Source organism: Atractosteus spatula, chromosome 5 (assembly GCF_055471065.1).
Source record: "Atractosteus spatula isolate fAtrSpa1 chromosome 5, fAtrSpa1.hap1, whole genome shotgun sequence".
Lineage (NCBI taxonomy): Eukaryota > Metazoa > Chordata > Actinopteri > Semionotiformes > Lepisosteidae > Atractosteus > Atractosteus spatula.
Genome location: NC_142710.1, coordinates 50,116,513 through 50,140,360, shown reverse-complemented (window position 1 = coordinate 50,140,360; position 23,848 = coordinate 50,116,513). Strand labels below are relative to the sequence as shown.

The 23,848-nt window shown below is 37.8% G+C and overlaps 1 protein-coding gene across 1 annotated transcript; it reads right to left on the bottom strand.

Annotated features, from left to right (window-relative positions):
* Window positions 1-232: 232 nt before the first annotated feature.
* Window positions 233-23,848, bottom strand: gxylt2 (glucoside xylosyltransferase 2). Its single transcript, XM_088915830.1, has 7 exons — window positions 23,412-23,848; window positions 15,418-15,613; window positions 10,335-10,466; window positions 8,922-9,173; window positions 7,841-7,964; window positions 2,881-3,053; window positions 233-1,579 (listed from the first exon to the last, which is right to left on the bottom strand). The coding sequence occupies exons 1-7, from the start codon at window positions 23,684-23,686 to the stop codon at window positions 1,400-1,402; spliced, it is 1,332 nt and encodes a 443-aa protein (XP_088771956.1). The 5' UTR covers window positions 23,687-23,848; the 3' UTR covers window positions 233-1,399.

Genomic DNA, 23,848 nt, shown 5'->3' with positions numbered 1-23,848 from the left:
AAAGTGCTAAAAAGTGTAAAACTTATATATCTTTTTACAAATAGGACACATATATTCTATAGTTGATATTGTATCGCTGCACTCTCCTTTCATTCTCAAGAAATCCGCTCATAGATATTTGGAAATCAGAAACCTATCCAGCTCCCAAAAAAAAAATCCCTATCCGAATAAACCAACACAGGGATGTGACATTTTACTGTTTCAATTGTAAGTAAAAACACTGATACATAGATTTAAAGTGCACTTGGTAGTTTAATACAAAAAAGGGTCAACTACATATGGTGTAGCATTAATGTGAAGCCTCTAAAAACTCACCTGAACACGTTTTGAGCTTTTGATACTTCGCAAAAAGTAAACATATAAGTAGCACTGCTTCAGACAGTAAAATGTCTCATTTCATCACAGTGAATAAAAATACTAGCAGGTGTTCCTATGCATCTGGTCCGCTGCTGAAACTTCAACAGTAAACATTTGTCAAAGAACATTATTCTGTAGTTTTACCAACAACTTATGCCACAAAACATTTTTTGTGGTTCTGAAATTATGTGACAGTCTAAAAATGATTAGAACACTAAATGTTTGCTGTGTTACGTTTTGAAAAAGACAGTCTTGCTTTATGATATAAGCAGGAGTTCCTTGTTGACACTTCACAATGACAGCATTGTCCTTTGTTATTAAACCATCAGTAATATTCAACTGCAAAAAACAATCAACCTATTCATTGAACACATAATTTGACCCCGTTTATCTTTTACATATATCTTATAATCTTTGCTTCATTGGGAAGATACAGATCCTTTTCTTCAAAAAGCCAGGAAACTCCTTGTGTACACACTGATCTCCTTCAAAGCATCCACATAACTATTCCTTTGCTGAATTTTACATTTTTCATTTCATGACACAGGGCTCCCCAAATATGGAATGGAAACAATGTACACTAACGGACCCGGCTCAAAATTCAAATTCATTTGAAAACAAAATACAGTAGCACCCAGGCATTTAAAGATATTTGTGTTACGAAACCACTCATTTTCCCCACAAAAAAAGTTGTTACAATTGTCCAGCAGTTGCAAAAGGGAGTGCTTTTCAGTTCTGCTCTTTTTTTATTAGGAACTCCTACACTGAAACTAGGCAGTTCAGAGAGTCTGCATATTTAAGAAGAATTAAGAATTCTGTATGACAGCTGTATATTTTACAGCTGTAAAAATAAACTAAACTTGTCAGATGCACGTCTGATGGGTATTTAGAGTCCACCTTCAAAGGAAGTTTCTTCACAAAGCTTCACTTTATCCAAGTTTCCCATTGCAATGTCAATGGTAAAATCCCCATTGTAGAAGAAAATGTCTTTGGTGGCTGTACAGCTCCTTGCAGATGAATCAGAATCAAAACAGTTTTTTTTTTAGTTATGTGGTGGCCTCAGGTGAACAACTACACGTTGCTCATAAACTTTTCTCATGTTTTTTTCCACTTGTTTCAGAAAAACTTGAGGAATGCGGCCACACAAAGTATTGACTGTGTCCAGAAATTTAGTTTGGAGTGGGAAAAACAATGACTGGAACAGGTTCTCTTCAAAGGGATACTGAAAGAGAAAAAAAACATCCGGCCCTCAGTTTTGAATTATATTTGATTTTAGCAAGTCTTAAGATTTATATTAAAATACGTATCACATGATCTGCATGTATCACATGAAAAGAATAATACAAAAAAAGCTTTATTAACATGATGATGTAGAGCACGCAGGCGAGGCAAAACCCTAACATGCAAAAAAAAGTTTTGCCACAGATGAAAAATTGGCAAAAAACTTCAGTGTCTTAAATTAAGATCCAAGTTTTGTCCTACATGTCAATAGTTCCTCTAACATGGTGCAAATGTTAAAACTGTGACCACTAGAGGGAGCTAAGACATTGATGAAGATTAAGGGGAAAATTGTTTTTAATATATCACCATTGGTATGTAATAAAACTAAAATGATAAAAATAACATTCAGACTTTAAGTCAGCTACAAATAGCTATTATAACTACCTATAATATTTTAACAGAAATTCTGTGCACTTTTTTTTATTAAGTCTGTAGTGTTTTGGGCAACAGGGAAATTCAAAGCTTGAACATACCATCTTTTTTTAGATTTACCTTCAATAATATTCTTCTACTGAAGTTAAAATCATTCTAATTCTACAAAGTGACCCATTCATCCATTAACTGCTTCATCCAATTCAGGGTCGAGAAGGAACCGGAACCTATTCCGTCAAGCAATGTGCTCAAGGCAGGGTACATTCTGGATGGGACGTTAGCTCATCATAGGGCAGACACACACAGAAACACACTCACGCCAGGGCAAAAAGAAAATGAACCTACCAGTATGTCTTTTTTAGACTGTGGGAAAGAACAGGAGCACTTGGAGGAAACCCATGAAAACAAGGGGAGAACATACAAACTCCACACAGATAGCATCCCAGGTATGGAATTGAACCCAGGAACTGTGGAATTGAACCATGCTGCCCATAATAAGAATGATTATACTTAATTAAACTAACATGACCATTGCACCGCTCACTGTGCTGTAAATGTTAGAAAACAAATCACGTCTTAAAAATGTACAAAATGGAAGATTAGCGGCAGCACTGTTCCTTCCAAGTCTTTTTTTCTTGGTTTGAAATAACCAAGACAATGTGACATCAAACAAGTGCCTGCCCCATCTCACAAAAAAAAATAAACGCTACCTCATTTAATACTGTGCTGTGAATCTAAAGGGAAAACCAGTGGTACGTTTGTGTTTAAACTTCAGATACCATCTGAATTCTGTTAGGCGCTTGTGCTTTTTCCAGTGACCCTGTGCCAGGGCGGCCTCCTTCTCTCTACATGCAGAGCCTGCCTACTCACATCGTGGATGGCCTCATACACAGCTCTGAAGGCGGGCTGTTTGTCATCATGGTAAACACCACGGTTTCCGTGCAGGACCGACACGCCTTCTTCTTCAGCTCCTTTGCAGTTGCTGCCATACATGCAGTGATCTGGTCTGTAGTTCCACTCGCATGGGAAGATGTAAAGGCACTCTGAGAGGTGAAATCAAGCAAACAGGCTTTGAACAACACCACAGGAAATGTCCGGAATGTCATTTACCGTCTCGTGCCATAATCTCTGTGTTGAACAGACAGTCATTGCTTTAATCATAAAGTTCTAGAACATTCTGTATTACTAAAACAACATTCTTAGGATTCGAGGTAATAAAAGAAGCAACAGGATTTGTAACACTCAGGCAGTAGTCACCCTTTTTCAGAATGGTCTGTTGGCAGCTTCCTGCAGGCAGAATCCAGGAATCCGCTTAACATTGCTTCTTTTTCTCTTGCCAGACAAAACAAAACACATCTGCCAAAGCACATCCCGGCGTTAAAAATATTTAATATCCTGCCTATCTCACTGCACCTGTGGATATCACTGCAGGCAAAGCCTGTGGGAGTGGTTGGTTCTCCTGCTCTCACAGACACGCTTAAAACTACAAAGGAAAGGGAATTGGATTCAAGCACTGTAGACTACAACAGTTCTGTCACAACACAGGGCTGGCACAGAACTGCATGAAAATTTGGAACAGCAGAAATACTTTATTATACAGGAAATGTAAGTGATAAAGTATGAACAACAGTATATAGAGTCAAACAATTCTGTCATCACCAATAGGGCTTATTATCCTGTTTCTTTCACAGTGTGACCCCAACCTGTATAAAAATGATCTTTCTTGCATTCTAACAACATGTAGACTAGCTTCAGCAGTGAAGACGTATTACTGTACATCCACAAACACACTCGAATGCTTCTGCACAGCCGAATGTTTCATTATCATCGCTATTGATATAAAATGACTACTCGTTAATCCCAGTAATACATTTTTCATTTTAATAGCTCGTTGCTGTCCTTGAAGAGAGGCATTCTGTAATTCCGTTTCTGAAGACAAAATAGAGCGTGTGATGATAAGAGCACCATCAATGCCCTCAAAATATAAACACAGCTAGCCTCAACTTGATTCATATCCTTTCATAAATGAAAACATGAATAATTGGGTGTGATCTGGTAGCGTAGCAATTAGTGCTGCTGGTCTCGAGCTCTGGGTTTGAGTCTGGACTCGGGAATGTTCAGTGTAGAGTTTGATATTCTCATAATGTTTACATGGATTTTCACTCTCCTTTCAAAGATGTGCTGGCCTGGTTGTACTTATGTGTGAGTGTGCTCCCTGCGATGGACTGGCATTCTGTTTAGGTTGCAGTCCTGCATTGCACCCTGTTTCTGGGATGGGCTCCAGGCTATCACGAGCCTTGCCAAGAATAAACGGCTTTCTGATAATGGATGGACAAATAATTGTAAGAGTATCAGTACTGGATGAAATGAAAAATCCAAAAGTTGGTCATGTAAAAATACACTGCTTTGTGATCATTTGGTAGGTTTTCAAAACTCCTAGAAGATTTCTGAAGACAAATGATGGCCATTGAAAACAGTTTTCTTAGAAAGGCAGGTAAGGTCCCAACAGTTGTTGTTCATGTCGGGTCAAATTACATTGATGTTAACAACTTACTTTGTATTCAAGAAACATTCAGACCTTAGACACTAAGTGAAAAGAAGGACCCAACCAGTGGTCTTTCCTGAGACCTGCCTGCACAACGCAAAGACAAACGCAGCTACAAAAAAGTAATCTTTTGAGGTAACACGTAGCTGAGGATGTTGCCTGCTATCAGCTTTTTAGGCCTCTGAACACCCTTTTATGGCAAAGGCCATCTGTACATCTGTACAGTAATGAGATGGGCACCAGTTCGGTAGGGACAAGCATTAATAATGAGACATTTTTTTAAAAATATTTTAACTAGAATGGAAAGGGACAGTCCAAAAAAAATTCTGCATAGGATATTCACGCAGAATATCACAAACAGGGATGAGAATCAAAAACAGAACCTAAGGGAGACATAAAATGTTAAAATACCAGGTAATTAAATTATTATGCCTTAATGCCAGATGTATTAGGAGTAAAACAGAAGATGTAGAAGGAACTACATTGGCATGCAACGATGATGGAATTCATATCACTGATACTTGGTTAAGTGAGAGCTGTGGAGATAAGAAAAACATTAGTGGAGTGTTTATCTTCCTCACATAGATTGTACAAAAACAATGTCAGCAGCCGAAACTGAATGGAAGACAAGGGTAATGACAGCCTTGTTGCTCAGTTTGTCAGAGCAGCTACTAGAAGAAATGCCTGCATTGATCAAGTGTTTTCACAATCAAGTTTTCTTTTAACTACCTACAGCATTAATAGATACAAACAGAGCATATGATATGGTACGTTATGTTTTTCAGAAGACTTTTGATAATGTTCCATATTCTAAAATAAATCACAGGCAGAAGACATTCAAGATATTTCACAGTATATATGCAAATCAAGAGCTGGGTACAGAAATGGGGTGCATAGTCCAGCAGGGTCATGTGCTCTAACTAGCAGGGTCCACTCAAAGGTATCAAAAACACAAAAAACTACATTGTGACAAATAACTAATATTCATCTGCTGCATTTTTAATGTCTCTCAGTTTAGATGCTGGCATAGCTAGCAAATTAGTCAGGTTCATAGACAATACCAAAATAGGAAGGTTAGCAAATTGCAGAACCTGCAAAAGAAACTTAAAAATACTTAGAGCAACCTCAGGACTACCACTTGGAAAAAAAAGGTAATAAAAAGCAATATTGGGCAAGCAATAAAAAAGGCAAACAGGAGACTGGTATACTGTATATAGTTACAAGTGTAGAATTTAAATCAAGGGGTATTAAGATGTAATGCACTAGTAAGACCACAGTTAGAATATTGTGCACAATTTTTGTCACCATGATATAATAAAAAGGCTACCACGTGGCAATCAGTTCAGAGAGACTAGATGCTTTGACAGGCTCAAATGAATGCCCTACACTGACCACCGACAAGAAATTAATCTTTTTAGTCTTACAATTTTGCGAAATTTCCAAACACCCTGACCAATGAACATCCTCAGAACTAAAAGTGTTAACACAACCAGAGGACACAGTTCAGTGTGCAGAGGACAAACAGAGGTTAAAGTGCTTTTAAAAATAAGAATTGGACATATTTTTATACATATGTTTGCTGGAGTCTGGAACAAAAAATCAAACCATACTGTTGAAACTAACACCTCGGTGCCCAATGAGAAAGATCTGGATTAGATCCTTGGACTGGATCATTCATTCGTTGTCTATCCCTAACTAACTGAGGACGATTGTCTTCCATCAACTCAAGGGAACTAAATAGAATAACACAGGATGTGCACAATATCTGGCCGTTTGTCTAAGTATTACGTACTGCTCAATCCAGTCAAAGCTCTCTATTTGGGTCCTCATTTTAAAACCTCTGGGCTATAAAAACCTATTTGGACATGTAAATGAGCTAAACGACTGGGACTGAAATGATGAGTGTCTTGTTGAAAAGAATGTCATCGCTTCTGTGAAGTATGAAAGTCTGTCAGATTTTAATTCCCTGGCCCTGGTGCTGCTGTTATAGTTGAGGGATGGTTATTTTAGCCAGAAAACTGCTTCCCACTGTTATGAAGCTCAAAGGTGGTCACAGATGGATTTTTCTAGCAATTTAACAATCGAAAGCAAACCTACAAAACTGCTGAAAAATTGTTGAGCGAGCATAAAATCAACATTCTTGACTGAGCATCACAATCTCCAGATCTAAATTCAACAGAACATAAAGAAAACCATTTATAAGAGCAATCTGTGTAATCTGAAGGAGCTGGACTGGAGACATTCTGCATTGTAGAATGATCAAATATCCCCACTGAGAACTGCCTGAAATATGAAATGTACTGGAGGCACCTCGTTTATGTTATAAAAGCCCAAAAGGGGAGTAATTTATTTATGCAACAGATACTAAATATACACATGCATTTTTTTGCATTTTTTACACCACTTTCAAATTTGTATGTTATACAGTATAACAAATTTGGAACCAGATGTACAGTAGCATGTCTGTTTCATCATATACAAATCATATACAAACTCACTTATCCCTGTTTTTTACAAGATACTTTTATAAAAAAAATATATATATATTTGCAGTAACATGGTTTTGGATATCTCATTAATTTCAATCACTTTAAAAAGCTCCTCCCCGTTAAGATGCATTTTAGTAAAATACAGATGACAGAAATTTTTGTGTACCTATTACGTAATAATTCAATCCTACCTCTGCTATTTTTGCCAAAGTCCATTTAAGTAAATTAGCATTTTATTATAAACACTTTTTGAGGCAAACAGCTGTGCATTTACATTTCCCACTTGTCATTTGCTCCACATACTGAGCTAAACATAGACATATCTTATGCAGAAGACTGATTTAAGTTTGCCAAGGATGGTGCTAAATCCCTCTCCCAATTATCTCCTGCCAATCTGCAGTAACACTGAAAAGTAACACTTGAAACAACCGTTAGCAAGAATTTCATCACAAAAGTGAGTGCATCCGAACACCTACTCCTTTCTGCAGACCCAGGAAAGGTTTATGATTAAAATAGGAAAAACAGTTTTTTTAAAAACAGGATGATGACAGAAATTATTAAAAAGGGTCTGTCTTTTCTTTTCTGTTTTACAGAAAAAAAAACATTTTGCAAAGACCTTATCCCTTGAGAGTGGTTGCACAGCATTTGAAGCTATAACATGGTCCCAAAAGTCAATACAACTAAATTAGAGGTTAATGCTCCAGTGAGCAATCAAATTGTGAAACTCCCAAGGACTAATGCTCATATTTTATCCGTCCCCTTGTTTAGACATATGTGATCCGAAATACCTGCATACCTGGATTGTAGTGAAAAATGATGTTTAATAAGTCCTGGTCTCCCCAGGTGATATGATTTTTGTACTTCTGGTAAAGAGGGTAAAGGAGATCCTCCCATGACAAACCAGCAGGGATCATGCTGTTCTGCAGGATTAACAAGAAAGACATGTTGCATTAAATGTTTTTTTTCCCCTTATAAATGTCAGGAACAACTACTTTCGACGCTCTGAGCTGACAGATCAGGGTTTTGTAAACACACATTTTTAGCAAATGTGACATATGAAAAGGAAAGCCGTTATTTCACTGCCCTTTCAAAGCATCTGAATAGAAATAGCAGCACTTAAGAGTTTCAGAGCAAGAGCTGAAAATACAATCTCAGTTTAAGTGGACACAAAATGTATGTGTGGCCCTTTAACTTGTGCACATGAGAAATGTTTAGAACTAGCCAACCTCTTTTTTAAAATGTTTCATCAAAGCACTCAGTCTGCCCATTGGACTCCTCAAAACATTTAATAATAATAACGTCACTTTATTAACCCCTATACAATTTCTTGCATTAGGAATTTGTCTTTTCATATACCCCAGCTTGCTCTCCATGAGACACACAGACACACAAATAGGGAGAGAGCCTGGGGTCAGAGAGCAGGGTCAGCCATTGTAAAGCGCCACTGGGGTAGCTGGGGCTAAGGGCCGGCTGCGGGATTTGAACCGGCAATCTTCCAGCCACTGGCGCAGATCCTTAGCCACAGAGCCACCGCTCCACCCCATTTTTTGTCTTCTAACCACACTTTTCTTTAAATCAAAGCACAAGTCTAATTCTCCTTCCCCATAGGTAAGGCATGGTACAGACTTGACCTTTCTTTGCTGTAACTGTCTGATAGTGATGCTGAAAATACATCACTCAAGGCGCAGAATCAAACTGACCAGCTTTCGCACTGATCAGCAGAGATCAATCCAGATCATATATCATATCTAAATGCTGATGGAAAAACAAATTTTAGTGGGGGTAAAGTACTATGAAATATTATGCATATCCTTGATAGTCGCAATAAACGAAAGATTCAGATCCTTCTTAACCGTGGCTCTGACTGTTTTCCCTACCTTAAATAGCGTGCTTCTTATCCGTGTCAGATTCATAAGCATCACTCCTGAATTGACTCCTGTCACTCCATAAAATGGATGACGAGCAAAGCGACTGTACCAGCCAATTTTAGGGATTTCATGCTCTGGCGCCATGGCTGCCAGCTGGGTGCTATTGAACTCTTTCAAAAAGGTCCAGATATCATCCATGGGTCTTAAGAAGAGGACATCTGTATCCACATACAAGAGAGAGTCTACCTCCTTCAAGATCACCTGTTTGTTAAAAAAAACACATGCACTGAAATTAATAGAATAAAGTAGATCTGTGGGTTAAAATCACCAACCTACAAAATGAAATGACATTGTGGAAAATATTTTAAACCCCCTTGGAAAGAAAATAAAATATAAAAGAAACTTTAACAAGAATCTCATCCAGGGGTAAAAATTCCTTTTAAAACTATCTGCTCGAGATATCCTACAAGGTAAAATGGAGGCAAATTAGAGTACCATTTTATTCTGAACTCACTATATTTAACTGATATAAACAGATACAAATCAAAAGCATCAGAAATCCCAAGTGTTTTTCACTCCTATTTTCAGTCTGAGTTTTTAATCTTCTGACAAACATAAGTCTGCCTTTGCCTTCTTTTAAGGACTAGCATAAAAATATGTCACAGCAGTGATGAGAGCTAAAATAAAAAAAATCTTAAAAAACACAAGAAATGATACATTTGATACCTTCAGGTGTGAAGCATTAAAAAACACAATCAATCAGTAAACAGAAACATACAGAGAAAGACACAGGAAACTGCTTCCCGACTGTGACGGAATTAACTCAGATTCACCAAGAAATCAGTCCAATGGTTCACATCCCACTATGAGGTCCTTAGTCTTTCATTTCCTTGATACTCAGCCTGTTTGCATAAAAATGTCATTAAAAGAAGTAATTGAAATTGCCATTTGCATTTCATGATGAATTAATTCCTAGGAACTGGTAAAATATATTACCAAAGTCCTACAATTTAATTTGCAGGATGGCAAAACAATAACTGTCTAGTGTAGGAAGATACCTACTGCTGTTTCAGGGAAAATTATACAAGAGCTACAGTAAAATGGTTTCAATATATATGTAGTAAAACTTATTTATCTGAGTTAGCTGAGGGCTAAAATAATAGCGTCGTGTGAGCAAAGCAATTTTTTTGACATTTGTTGTCATCAACCACTTATCTGCAATAATTGCGCTAACCACAGTCAGGAATTGAATGCTTTGGAAGATTTCAAAGCTTTTGAGTGCTTTGGTCTAAAAAAAGCCACATAAAAAATCAGATTTGAGAGCCTATTTGTTTTAATATTCTGACTCAGGCAGTATCAACACTTCCAAGTATTTTGGTGCGTGTTGTGCAGTGCATTTGAATGAAATGTGTTAAGTCTTACTGGAAGAAAGAGACGCTGTGCTGCACACGGTTTGAATAGCTTCTTCCATTCCTGTGTGTTGCCCACTGAAAATGTGATGGAATAGATACTGTACTGAAACTTGGAGGAAATGGGGTGAGGCCATTGGTTCAGCTGAAAGACAAAAACAGACCGGATGATGAGTTTTACATTCTGAACCAGAAACCTGTCTTTAAATGTAATATTTCAAGTTTTTAAAAAAAATAAAATGCATGATTCTGAACGCAATGCTTATACTAACAGAGACAGTCACCTCTGTGGTGAGGACAGAGAAATGCATCATTTAAGAATTGTTTTGTTTAGATCTGACCATTAGTCAGATCCTGACCACAATCAAGAAACATGGTATTTGTAACCCAATCCCTTGCTATTTTATCGGTAATAATAGCAATACTTTATAACTTAATTGCTATTAACACAATGCATTAATAGTAATACAATCTTAAAAATAAACTATACTGCTATAGGTCTAGTGTTTTCCATTTTGCAGTTCATCCCTCCATTCCTGATTATTGTACGATTGTCACCACTCTGGAAAAACAGAATAATGTCAGCTGAAATTCCCTTCACTTAAAATAGGCCTATATTTCAACAGGAACATCTGAGTACTAATACAAACCTAATTTTGTCCTCACATATCCCAAGATAGAGGCAAAGGGAGAATCAGTTATTATACAATTTAAAGCTTAATTTATATAACTTGAACATATCACACATACAATGGTTATATTAAAAAGGTTAGCCAAGGCATCAGTGATATATTACATAGGCTTTAGTAATGTGAGAATTTGATGTCTACTATAAAGCTGACCCCATTGTTTTTGATGGAAGTCAAGCATAGGATAATGGTGGAAGTTTTCTGAACATAGGATCAATCAGTATATGAAATCAAGTAATAGGCAAATATGTTTAATTAGTTAAAAATGCAAACCTTTGTGCAACGCAATGAGCATGTGAAGTTCTGTTAATTTAAAAAGTAAAACATTGAATGTATATGACATTCTTTTTAGAGAACAGAATAAAGTATTGAATCATTTGCCAAAAATCCTGTTTTTCCTTTTCTAGTTATTGGAGAGGAGTACTGAAGTAAACACAGAAGTCTCTGTAGATTGTGAAAGAAAATATTTCAAAATATAGTGTGTGATTTGAGCTACCTCCTAAATGTGGTGTGTGTGAAGGTGTATCATGCTCTGCTGAGTTCTGAACTCCTCAATACTCCACAGTATAATTTAACAATACGTGGATACAAGAAATCAAAACATTATGTGCTGGCATGTATTTCTGCTGACAGAGAAATAATTAATGTAGATTTACAACAGCTGTGTTTTCAGGCAAAGAGCAGATACAGATTCAACAATCATTCCCCTCAGCGGCTCTTTGCTTTTAAAAGGAACCAATGCACAATAGTTTGCTTTTTTTCATGATTTCCTCTTTACTTATTTATCTCCATCAGATTATGTGACATATGTTTTGTTTCATTGGGCTTCACTGGGGGTAAATTATTCCTAATAAAGGAGTTAGGCAGTGTATTTTTCACAGACTCACAAAGCAGTAAGAATTTTACAAAACCTGAAATAAACAGGGTCCAGCTGGATGCTGACAGGCCAGCGCCACACAAAAAGCTACAATTAAAAAGGCATGAATAAGCAACTAAAAATAGATATAGATCCAATCCAGGACATGTCTTAATTAAAAAGGTTTTCAGGCCACTTTAAAATCAACAATGCACACATTTGAAACCAGAATTAAAACACAGATCGTCGCTACCTTAAAATGCTTCTGAAACACTCTCTTTTGACCTTATAACCAATTACATACCCTGGGCAAAGAGGTAAACTAATTAGACCAAGGTACACAATCTTGAAAAACTACTGAGTAAAAACATTAATAATCAAGGGAAAAGGACTCCACGCCTCCTATAGTGCTCCTGAATTATGAAAAGCCACACAGGTAGAACTCTGCCATTAGTATGGAAGTGTAAGTGCACCCAGCAGTAACAATTAAAAGAGAATGATTAAACCAATAAATAAGAGCACTGGTCCTTAATTGTGACTTGGTTTTATTTGATATAAGGGGCCTGACTTTGACAAACCTGGGTGCAAGGGCAGCAGGCAAAGTCATTGCCCTAGTGCTGGAGTGTCTTGTCTTTGAAGTGAAATATGGAACAAAAGCAGTGCCACGAATAATATGTAGTGTAAGTAGTTGGTCGCTGAACCAGTCACTGCAGAGTGGGAAGTGAACTATTGTGGGCTATAGTGAACCACTAACATACTGTTGATGAAGAAATTTACAAGTTAAAATGTATCAAAATGGGTCACCGGAGCAATGCATTCTGAAACCTGCAGCCCTGCTTTGGAGGCTCTACTGCACAAGGACGGAAGTGCACACACAACACATGAGCTTCAGCTTTTGCTGCGGAAGGCGACAGCAATAACAGGCATACAACATCGTCTTCACTTGGAAGAAAATGTCATAGCAACACTGCCGATTCCAGTTCCAGTTCTTCTTCTTCCTCTTCTTGTTGCTTCTGTCGTAATTCTTGGAAACGGCATGGTCTCGTGCCTGTCAGGATTGCCATAGCTCTTGGGTTCATATTCAGCTTCTGTTCGCACCGTCTGTGTGGGGCTTTCTGCCACGGTTCAAAGACATGCTGTCCATAGGATTTGAAGTCTCTTAATTGTCTCTGTACACTTTCCCTGCAAAGAACTGGCTTCCTGTCCAGGGTATATCCAGTCTTGCATCCACTGTCTGTCACTTTAGGTTCTGGCTCACTGTGACACTGTACTAAAAGTTTAATAAAATGGACAGATGTTTCCCACACACCTGAAGAAGGCTCCACAGCCGAAACACTGTGTTATCTTTCTTCTTTTTTTCAGCATGGAATAACCCTATTAGATGTTTCCAAACACTACCTTTATGTTATTTTTTACCTTTATCTGATTGTCCTTTTTGTGTGTAAGTTACTTTTATGTTCACGTGGTGCATACTTCATGCTATTGTCACGTGCAAATAGTACTCTTTGTAGATTTACATCCTCACTATCTGCAATATCTCTTGATTGAATTTTGATAAATGCAATACATTTTATTAAGCAACAAATGAATGATTATGAGATGACAGTGAACGATGACCTCTTAACATTGAAACCTTCTGTTATCTAACGCAATGCTATTTCAGAACCCAAGCCTTCGTAATGAATGTAAAGATGGCTGAACCAGGGCTCATATCTACAGAAAAAAATGACAACCCTTGCTTAGCTTGGCTAATCTCTTTCAGCTTGTGATAGGAGGGAAAGCTGAATTCTCCTCAATTTTTCACTAAAGCGTCACAACATGATACCCTGCAAACCTTAAAGCTGAGCTAATGCTGTTGGAACCTACAGGAGTAATTAACAGCCCTTTGTAAGGAATAAGCTGTAAGACGAGGGCAATACGAACCAGAAGGCAGAAGTGGAAACTAAGTGAAAGTGCATTCAAAACTGGGAACTGGAGGCACTTTGGGTAATAGCCCATCCACCCATGTTGCTGAAGCTGTGAGCCTGGTCACAAGAAGTGGCTAGATTAATGAACTTCTAACTACCAAAGAAGGTGAGCTGAATGGTCTCTCATTTGTAATTGTTCTTATGTTCAAGAGAGCTCATGTCGTTATTTACTGTATGTTAACAGGTAATGTGCCATAATATACCAGTGTTTCCCTCAGTATTCACGTACAGCAGCTGTTGCACATTGTGCATTCTTAATGATTTTACAGATTTCTCTATTTTCTACTATTTTCCTATTACTTTTTAAATAATACTTTTGTCATTTGCTTGCTATGCCTTTGAGTTTGAATGTTTCAGTTCCTGCTCAACGCCCACATTATTGTGCCCTGTCCACTTACTCTTTATTGCCCTGACGACTGAGCCTCCCCGTGACGACTCTTTTAAAATGCAAATACGAAAGCACTTTTCTCCGTCATCAAAGTCGCTTCACAAGAACATGTTAATGAGCCCAGACCACAGAAGTTGTGTTGACCACTAATGCTACATGAATCTCTACATAAATATGTTATTCCAAACAGACCTTGTAGCAGAAATAATGTCTTGGTCCAAATCTGATTTGGATAATCACTTGCACATTTGCCCTAGCATTAGTGCTTTGTGAAATGATCAACGTTTAGTGGAAGGTGTTGACTGAGGATTTTATTATTCAACCAAATTATCAGTGAATTTCTGAAGTTAAACAACCGAGTTTAGAGATACATCCACATGGTTTCTCATGCTACTGTGTAGTAGCATCCCAAATTAGAAGTTACAAAAGCCTTCAGCAACAAAAACCTTCAGTAGGAAACCCTTTTATATACTGTAGTTGACTGCAGACATGAAGACCATGTACAACTGCAAAACAAAATACTGAAAAAGATACAGCATCAGGAAGATATGTTTTATGTCCCATGCCTTGGAACCGTCAAACCAGAAAAAGGAGTAAGAAAAAATAAAAACAAATTTAAGGGCACCTGAAAAAGGCTGATAATTGTTTTCCTTTTTACATATCTGACAATTCCATATCATTCATAGTTTTCAGACAGTGTCTGAATATTATTATACATGGCTTCAGTCATTAAAAAATAATCATTAACATTTTATGTTATAGTATGGCTCACAGTTTTTTTCACACACCATGGAAAATTACAGGTTCCCAGCACAGGTTCGTAAAGACTTCAAAGAAAATCAGAAAGTCTGACACAGTTGTTAATGTGATGGAGAACACATAAAAAGGCCATGCCTCATCTGCACAATGAACTAAGTCCTGCAAGATCCTCTAGTGCCAGAGGAAAAGTTGAACATTAAAGGAGCTGTCAGCTTTTATTTCACACTCCAAACCCAAAGCAGCTTTTAAACAACTGGCAACATTCTGACATGCTGCTGAATTCAAGAAGGAGTAACTACTGAGGAACAACAAACAAATGTACACATTACGAAAGACTATAGAAAGGGAGATATGACAAGAGGAACCTTTGAAAAACACTGCCTGTACATTTACACATCACAAAGATGCCGCTGATAACACAGTGACACGGGACTTACCCCCTTTTCAAACTGAGGACCTAGGGAATCTTCAGCAAAGATATGAAACTTGATTTTCTTTATACTGAAGAGAAGAGCAGATTTCAGCATGGTGAGGGTTTCCTCCAGTCGATTCCCACAAGCCACAACAGCCAAATGCATCCACTCCTCTGGAGAAACATACTTCAAGGCAAACCTCACTGTTTCGCTCTTTTTTCTGAAAAAATAAATCCACGAAGACTATTATATCACAATCACAAATCATAGGTGAAACATGGCTACAAAGTGTCAAATCCCTAATCAAATGAATCATATATATCACCCCCTCGATTCATTTTCAGCTGGCCAGAAAAAAAAGATTTCTTAAAACTTTGCCTTTTAAGAGATCATCTGCACCACTGGATTTATTTGGTTAAAACAATGTGCTTTTTTTTCCTTCCTCTGCAATGAAAAATGCTTCTGTTTTGGGGATATTGTTGGATTTAACATCATCATTACAAAAATAAGATAGAAAAAAATGTGGAAAAATGATAGAAACAGCAGTGAAGACATAATAATAATTCCTTATATTCATATAGTGATTTTCTGGACAATCCACTGAAAGCTCTATACAGGCAGTGGGCACTCCCCTCTAGTAGCATCAATGTGTATTCCCTGGATGATGCGACGGCAGCCAAAGTGCACCAGTATGCTCACCACACACCAGCTATCAGTGGGGAGGAGAACGGAATGATGAAGCAAAGGCATATTTGGGGATTATTAGGAGGCCATGATTGGTAACAGCCAGGGGACATTTGGCCAGGACACCAGGGGTACACCCCCTACTCTTTTAGAGAAATGCCCTGGGATTTTTAAAGACCACATAGAGTCACAACCTTGGTTTTAACTCTTATTTGGTGGACAGTGCCTTTTTTACTCATCTGGGGCATTAGGACCCACACAGACTGCAGGGCAAGCACTCCCTACTGGTCCTACTAACACCTCTTCCAGCAGCAACCTCAGCTTTCCCAGGAGGTCTCCCAGTCAGGTACTGGCCAGACTCACACCTGCTGAGCTTCAATGGGCTGTCAGTTGTGAGTTGCAGAGTGATATACCTGCTGGCTGACATAAAAAGATAAGGATATAAGGAAAACGTGTATATGGGCTGCACAAACAGAACTGTATTCAGAATACAAAGAAACATATTTTATATACATAAGAAACACAAGGTTCAATAGTTATCTTTGTGGACGTAAGTGTTCTCTTATAAAATGTACACATCCAGCATGTTCTCAGGATATTGGTATACATGGTGACAAGGCTGAGAAAACTGAGCGTTTGATTTTTTAACAAATTCCTGGCACCAGGGATATCATTTATCTATGTAGATTTTTTTAAGGAAATGGCCTTTTGCTGGCAGTGAAATTGATCATACTACTGAGAGAAAACATCAAAATAAATGCTTTCTCCACACTCTAAGAACCAAGAGAATGATGTATGGCTCAAACGGAATGTGAAATTTGAAAAAGCTGATTTTATCAGCGCTGTATGACAAGGTGCCCTAACTGATCAGCCAGACAAATCGGGACAGACTTTGCATCTCATTTGGTTTTTCTGCAAGGTGGAAAGACATTAACACAGCAGCGATTAGGTGTGATAAATGGCTCCCTAGATAACTGGTAAAAGACTCAAACAGTATTTTGGAAATGTGAAGGTCAAGGCTTTTCTTCACCAATATCATAAATATCATACTTGATCATGCAAAAAATGAAACAATATTCAAAGACAGGAGATTAACAATTAAAAACAGCTATGTTTTGTTTAAAAGATTCAAGTATATGGAGATACCTGGAGAACCCAACAGTTTATTTTGAGCAGCAAATATATATCTCAAGTTTGATTACTTGCAAATCAAATTCACACATCTATATAATTTTGGCAAAAATAATCTTAAATAGACTTATGAAACAGCTTTTTCATAGTAAACATATTGTGTCTATGAGTCTACTTCAGCGCACAAGCTTCCCTGTAATGTGGGTACAGTGGATTTAAAAAGTCTACACACCCTTATTGAAATTGCAGTTTTTTGTGATGTAAAGCCAGAAACCAAGATAAATCATATCAGACATTTTTCCATCTTTAATTCGAGAGAAAAACAGATTAATAATTATTAGGAAAAATAATTGAAATTTAAAAAACCTTGTTGCAACTAATACTTTGTGGAAGCACCTTTTGCATTTATTACAGCAGTAAGTCTTTGTGAATAAGTCTCTATCAACTTTGCACACCTGGACTTTGCAATTTTATTCCAATCTTCCTTGCAAAAAAGTTCAAGCTCCTTTAAACTGCCTATAATTTATAAAACTATAAATCTGTTTTAAATGCTATTCTTACCAAATCTTTTGTTAAACAAACTGAATGGTGTAGATCTATTAATGCTGGTATTATTTGCCAGCAGCCATATCACCCAGCAACTCATAAGAGGCAACCCACTGAAGCTAAGCAGATGTGAGCCTGGTCAGTACGTGGATGAGAGACTTCCTGGGAAAGCTAAGGCTGCTGCTGGAAGAGGTCTTAGAGGGACCAGTAGGGGGTGCTCATCTCATATGGGTTCTAATGCTCAAGTACAGTGATGGGGACACTATACTGTAAACAGGTGTTGTCCCTTGGATGAGATGCAAAACTAAGGTCCTGAATCTCTGTGGTCATTAAAATTACCAGGGTGTTTCTTGAAAAGAGGAGGGGTGTTACCCACTGGCCTTTACCAATCATGGCCTACTAATAATCCCTGTCTATGAACTGGATTCATCACTCTGTTCTCCTCCCCACTGATAGATGGTGTGCCGTGAGAGTATTGGTGCACTATGGCTGCCATTACGTCATCCATTTTGATACAGCACACTGCTGGTGGTGGAGGGGAGTCCATTGCCTGTAAAGCACTTTGAGTGAAGTGTCCAGAAAAGTGCTACCGTTATTCACAACCCCCAATGGCCTATTACAAACGGTATGGTCAGTTGTGTGATTGGCTCTCAAGAGAAGAAAAATTGATTTACCTTATCACTAACAGCAGGAATCATATTATAGATGTAAGGCAGATGAGCACTAGAGCAATGCTACCTGGACATCTAGCATTGTAATCAAATGATGCATTACGTTAAGCAAAAAACAGAAATATTACAATCAGCTGTTGCAAAACCAAGCCATTCTTTAGTGTTTTTCATAATAGAAGAGCTTGTTCTTTGCTCTGATGAAAAGCAGTGAATGTTTCTCTGAGACAGTGTTTACGAGTACTCGCAGAAATCCAAGGAAGCTGAAAACTTGTGTAGTACTTTGATGAATCCACAATTTTAGCCATTTGGGAGAAACACACTGTGTTACAATATTTTTTCCTTTGAATCAAAACCTACCTCAAAGGAAAAAAAAAACATTTCATTGCAGTGCACCAGAGTTCAAATGAATCAGGCCTTCTGCAACAAGCCCTGCAGTATGGATCATGTGCCATGTCAGAGAGATTAACAGATTTTCCAGCTCTAGATTGTAGACTTGTCTGCCAAGAGGTTTCTGCATTTGGCTTCCTCATGTTTAAAGCTAGTTATGGTAAACCAATTTATCTGACAAAGCGTACAAAAATGTATTTCCAAATTTCTTAGGATGCTCATGCATAGAGGGTGATTTTGAGCTACTGCAGTAAAACCAGCCAGAGCTGAAAAAATACAGGATAGTTAAAGGGGAAAAAAAACAAATAGAAGTGTTTTTTCCACAAAATAAATGTTTTTTTTTTCTAAACCTAAACACTAAATCTTTTAAACCAAGATATTCAGCAAACAGCACTGAAAAAGGACAGAAATGAGAATTGCAGTCCCTGAACTGAGGTCTTGCCTCTCTGTGGTCATTAAAAATACTAAGAACTAAGAAAACCATTTAGAGGGAACACAGAAGGGAGGGGACACAATGTATTTAAATTACAGTAAATTAAAGTATGTAAATTTAAACAGGCACATTGGCAAGCATCACAAGCCAGCTGTGAAAAATCTGAATAACACAGCTGCAAACATTTACCATCATGACCAGACTGAACTGGAAATTTCAAACTGTTTCTTCCAAAAGCAGTGAGCATGAGAGTTACGAAAACTAAGAAGATTGTGTCCTTCTTCTTTCACCAGGAAGGGAGTGTTCGGGTTCTAGAAGGTCTAAACACGGTGAACAGTTCAAAATACCTTTAGAACAGCGTATTTCAAAATGTAAAATGGCATGAGCATTGTTAACCAAAGATTAAGATAATTATTTAACAGACACCTCACCAAAATTAACATAAGAACAGTTACAAATAAAAGGCCAATCAGCAACTAGTTCTTTTGGAGCTAGTAGTTTATTGATCCAAGAATGTCATCCAGCTATTTTTGCCTGAAAAAAACCGAGACATCAGCTACAAGAACATGACTGGGTAGCCTGCTCCACACTCCCACATCTCTTTAGGTAAAGAATGAATGATGTGCATAGCTTTCATCTGTACCATGTACAGAAATTCCAAAAATGATCTTCTCGTCGATTCTTGCTAAAGGAGTTTTGGAATACCTTGCATTGCAATGAAAGGGCATTAGGAGTTGTATTAAGTTTCGCTAGCTGCTCAGGTTATCTCTGACCATCCGAGGACAAGCTGGCTAGTTAACTGGTGTCTCAGATATCCTGTGAACTATATCTGTGTGCATCCTGCAATGGCCTTGTGTCCTGTCCAGGTTGTAGTACCAGGCTGTACTTGTCCATCCAGCACAACTGGGACTGTCACAGGAATAAGCAAGAAGTCCCTAACAGGAATAAGCAGCCTTCTGATAAAGACAGGAAAATATACATAAAGTTCCAATAGTGGGGGAAGTGTTATTTCTGGAACATGCATAAATTTACAGATCAACACACTAAATTCAAAAGGGTTATTAAATCATAAAAATAATTTGTGCACTGTTAAACTGCAAAAGGATCAAAATCAGATATACTGTACTATAAGTGACAGTGTAGCAAGAAAACATCACACGATATACAGTCTGTCTAAATATTTAACAACTACAAGCAAATCGGATAAAATACACTGTAAGGGAGTGTGATGCTATGACTTCAGGCTACTTTTTAGGTCTTAGTGTTCAGCAGTAGACGGGACTCTGTACTTGCTGCTGTATTCAACATACTGTACTTCACTCACATTACTTCAGTAAATACCTCTCTGTATTAATGTGTGAAAATGTGCATTCACTTTAGATAGTATTATCATGCAAACTAATAAGGTAATACTGCTAGTAATGGTCACAATTGATGATCTGCTACAGTATTGCACTTTCTGTCTTTACATCAAAATTGTTCAGGGATCACCTCTGTTTATACCAGTCTTTATCTGTCCAAAGTGGATAGTATTGCTTATGAAAATGGCCACGTTCACACTATCAATTCTATCCAAAGATGGACAGAGAAGCAGATCAAAAAAATGTCTGTGACAAACTGGCCAAAAATGGGACAGAAATGTAAAACTGACTTTTAGTTGGTTGTTTTTAGCCACTCATACCCAGTAAGTCCCCAGAAATCTTTAGGAGAGAATGCACTGATCATTGATCTTGTACACATAACAAGTATGCATGTCATAAGCAGGTTTTCTCCACAATGTAAAACCCCATACCAGCTTTAGCACTGTTAAGAGAAGCATAGATGAAACAGCTATTCTCTGCCAGCTCTAGTTGCTTTAGTCTAGACAGTGTCTGTGGGAAATTAATAAGAGGTCTTCCTCAGCATGTCAGAGGCTGGACCATTTGTGGTTTTTGTCTATTTGATCCCTTAGGATAGGTTTACAAAAGAAAAGAGGAAAATGTGACTATTTAACAACTAATCCCACAATCCCCAACCCAATGGATCATTCATTTTAATTCCAATTTGTCATCCAGGGAGTTTTCCTGCTGTGCAGAAAAAGTTGGAACTATACTATATCAACTGATTCATTTTTACACTGAAAAGTGATCTTACACATCTAACAAGAGCTTTCTTTTCTATATAAACCTCGATACTGTGGTTTCTCCAAATACTGTGTATATGCTCATGTTTATCAGCACAGAGCAGTTCATGGGTGTGCCCACTATTAAGGACAAACTTCATGCAGTGTCACACTGTTTTGACACTTGGTTCATTATAAAGTATTTTGTAGTTGCTTCTGTCTTTGCAGCAGCAGAGACTGAGAATCTGGTATGGTTTTCTGTACATATAGAAGACGGTGACAATGTCAAATCAGTGAATAACACTAACAGTTTACATCTGACAATCTGTAAGATTTGTACAGCTGTAATATTTCAGCAGTTCAAAGAATTGACTTGTTCCACTGGCACAACTAACATCTAACTCATTACTTGTCACACTGTTTCTTATGTATTAGAACCATCAGAATTGTCTCACAGCTCTCCCATTCTATTAAAACAAAAGAAGCTAAAGCACTGCTTGTCAGCTTAGACACTGCCTTTACTGTTTTACAGTAAACGACAGAGCTAGGCAAATACTGAAACGAACAAAAAACACCAGAGATTCTTAAAAAAAAGGATGTCTTCAAAAAATCTGGTTAGGATCAAAGGTCTTAGCAGGCGTGATCAAGTCACAGTTTGTTTCGAGTTTAAAACTCCCATTTGAAGATTTCCATATGAAAATAAAATCCACCGAGCCACACGATGGTTCCGTTCCGAGGGATTTTAAGCAGGTCATGTGACTGCGCGAAAGGCGATTTAACTGCACTCAAGGTGACCTTAGTTCAAACGCAAACGATGGGTACAGAAGTTCTGCAGTGCTGACAAGCATGTGGGTGTTCAGAACATTATCTAGCTGCACCAGTTTACGGCGATGCTTCTTTACCAAAGGCTAGCCTGCCGCTTCCTTTTAAAGTTAATACTGTACTGCTACATGCTAATCACCCAAAGACTAAAGACATTTCAGACTGCTTTCTTGTGTAACGAGGTAATTTGTTTTTGACGCTGTTCTTGCGAGATAACAAACCATTTCCTAAGTCAGCTCAGCAGTCAAAGAAAGACAATCATTAGGAGTATAAAGACAAAATGAAATGTAACTGAATTAAGCGTCAATGCAGTAATAGGCTATACGATTTAAAATTACAGCTTTATTTATAATATATTTACATATATAATGATTGACATAATTAATTCCAGACACTTGGTATAAATTATGTTTTTTCCTTTTCTTTTAAGAACATATTGAGAACATGTTTTTCCAGACGTCTTCTGCTGGTGTACAAATATCGGTCCGAAAATGGGGTAATTCAATGTGTCTTAAGATCTTAAGATCTTAAACTTTACTTGGGAAAGCTGTTAAAATCTGCTTTGGAGCTTTGTAAAAATACATCGCTGCTCACCGAGACTTAAGGGACCTTCAATAAAGTACAATACGCCCCTTCGCAAATCTTAAATTGCACAAAGGTAATGTAAATTAAATTGAGGAAGAGTTAACAGAGGAGGCTTTTTTCGTCTATCAGCGCAGATGCACAACTGCTATGAAATACAGCAGGTCAGGGGTATAGACATAAAAAATTAAAAGAGGCATATCTTCGAAAGGTGTTCCTGTAAGTGAAATTTATAACAGCATCTGACCAACGGGAGACAATCCAGAATAAAAACAACAGCAGAAATTCTTATTGCAATTCTGCAGTTGACTTCCGACACGTCCTTGAAAATAAGATGCATATCTTGAGGACCTTCCTTCGGTAAAGTGTACTACCGTGTCTGAATTAATAAACAGAATATTGACTACATACTTCCACCACTTTCAAGACCAGGCAGTACAGTACATCACTAGAGCGCACCTTGTCTAATGTAAACATGGGTTTTTTATTAAAAAAAGAAACTCGGTTTACTTTAACTACCTGCACGAAATGGATTACGATATTGTTATTCTCGACCTAAATATATAAAGAGGCTACATATGCACAACCGGTGTGATGCAGGAATATAAAAAAGGTTCGAGATCAACAGTTTAAGAAGGAATGAGACGGATCGGTGCCTCACCTAACATTTGCGCGTGTATTGCCTCCTCTACTCCCCACTTTACTGTCCTTTCGTTTCGGACGTGGCTGATTTTGTGAAATCTGAGACACTGGGTGAGATTTTTTTGCAAGGTCGACAGAAACTATGTTTCCTAGTCCGGAGGAAGCTTGAAAATAGTTATCCTTTGCAACTTCTTTCAGGGGCGGCTCGTCCGCTGCATTCCCAACAAAAAAGTACAGAAGTAGCAAAACTCCGAAACACAGGACGATCGCTACAATCTTGCAATAAATTCTCATCGTGAAAAACGGCTCCGGTCCTCTGGAAATACGTCAGAGTATTCCTTCATGGCTGAGGGTAGGAAATTAAAGCCAGACTTGACATTTCATGATAATTCCTTTCCAGTTGCATTGTGCAGGAGGAGGTCGGTGCACAAGCAGAGTGCCACAGCACACTCTCAC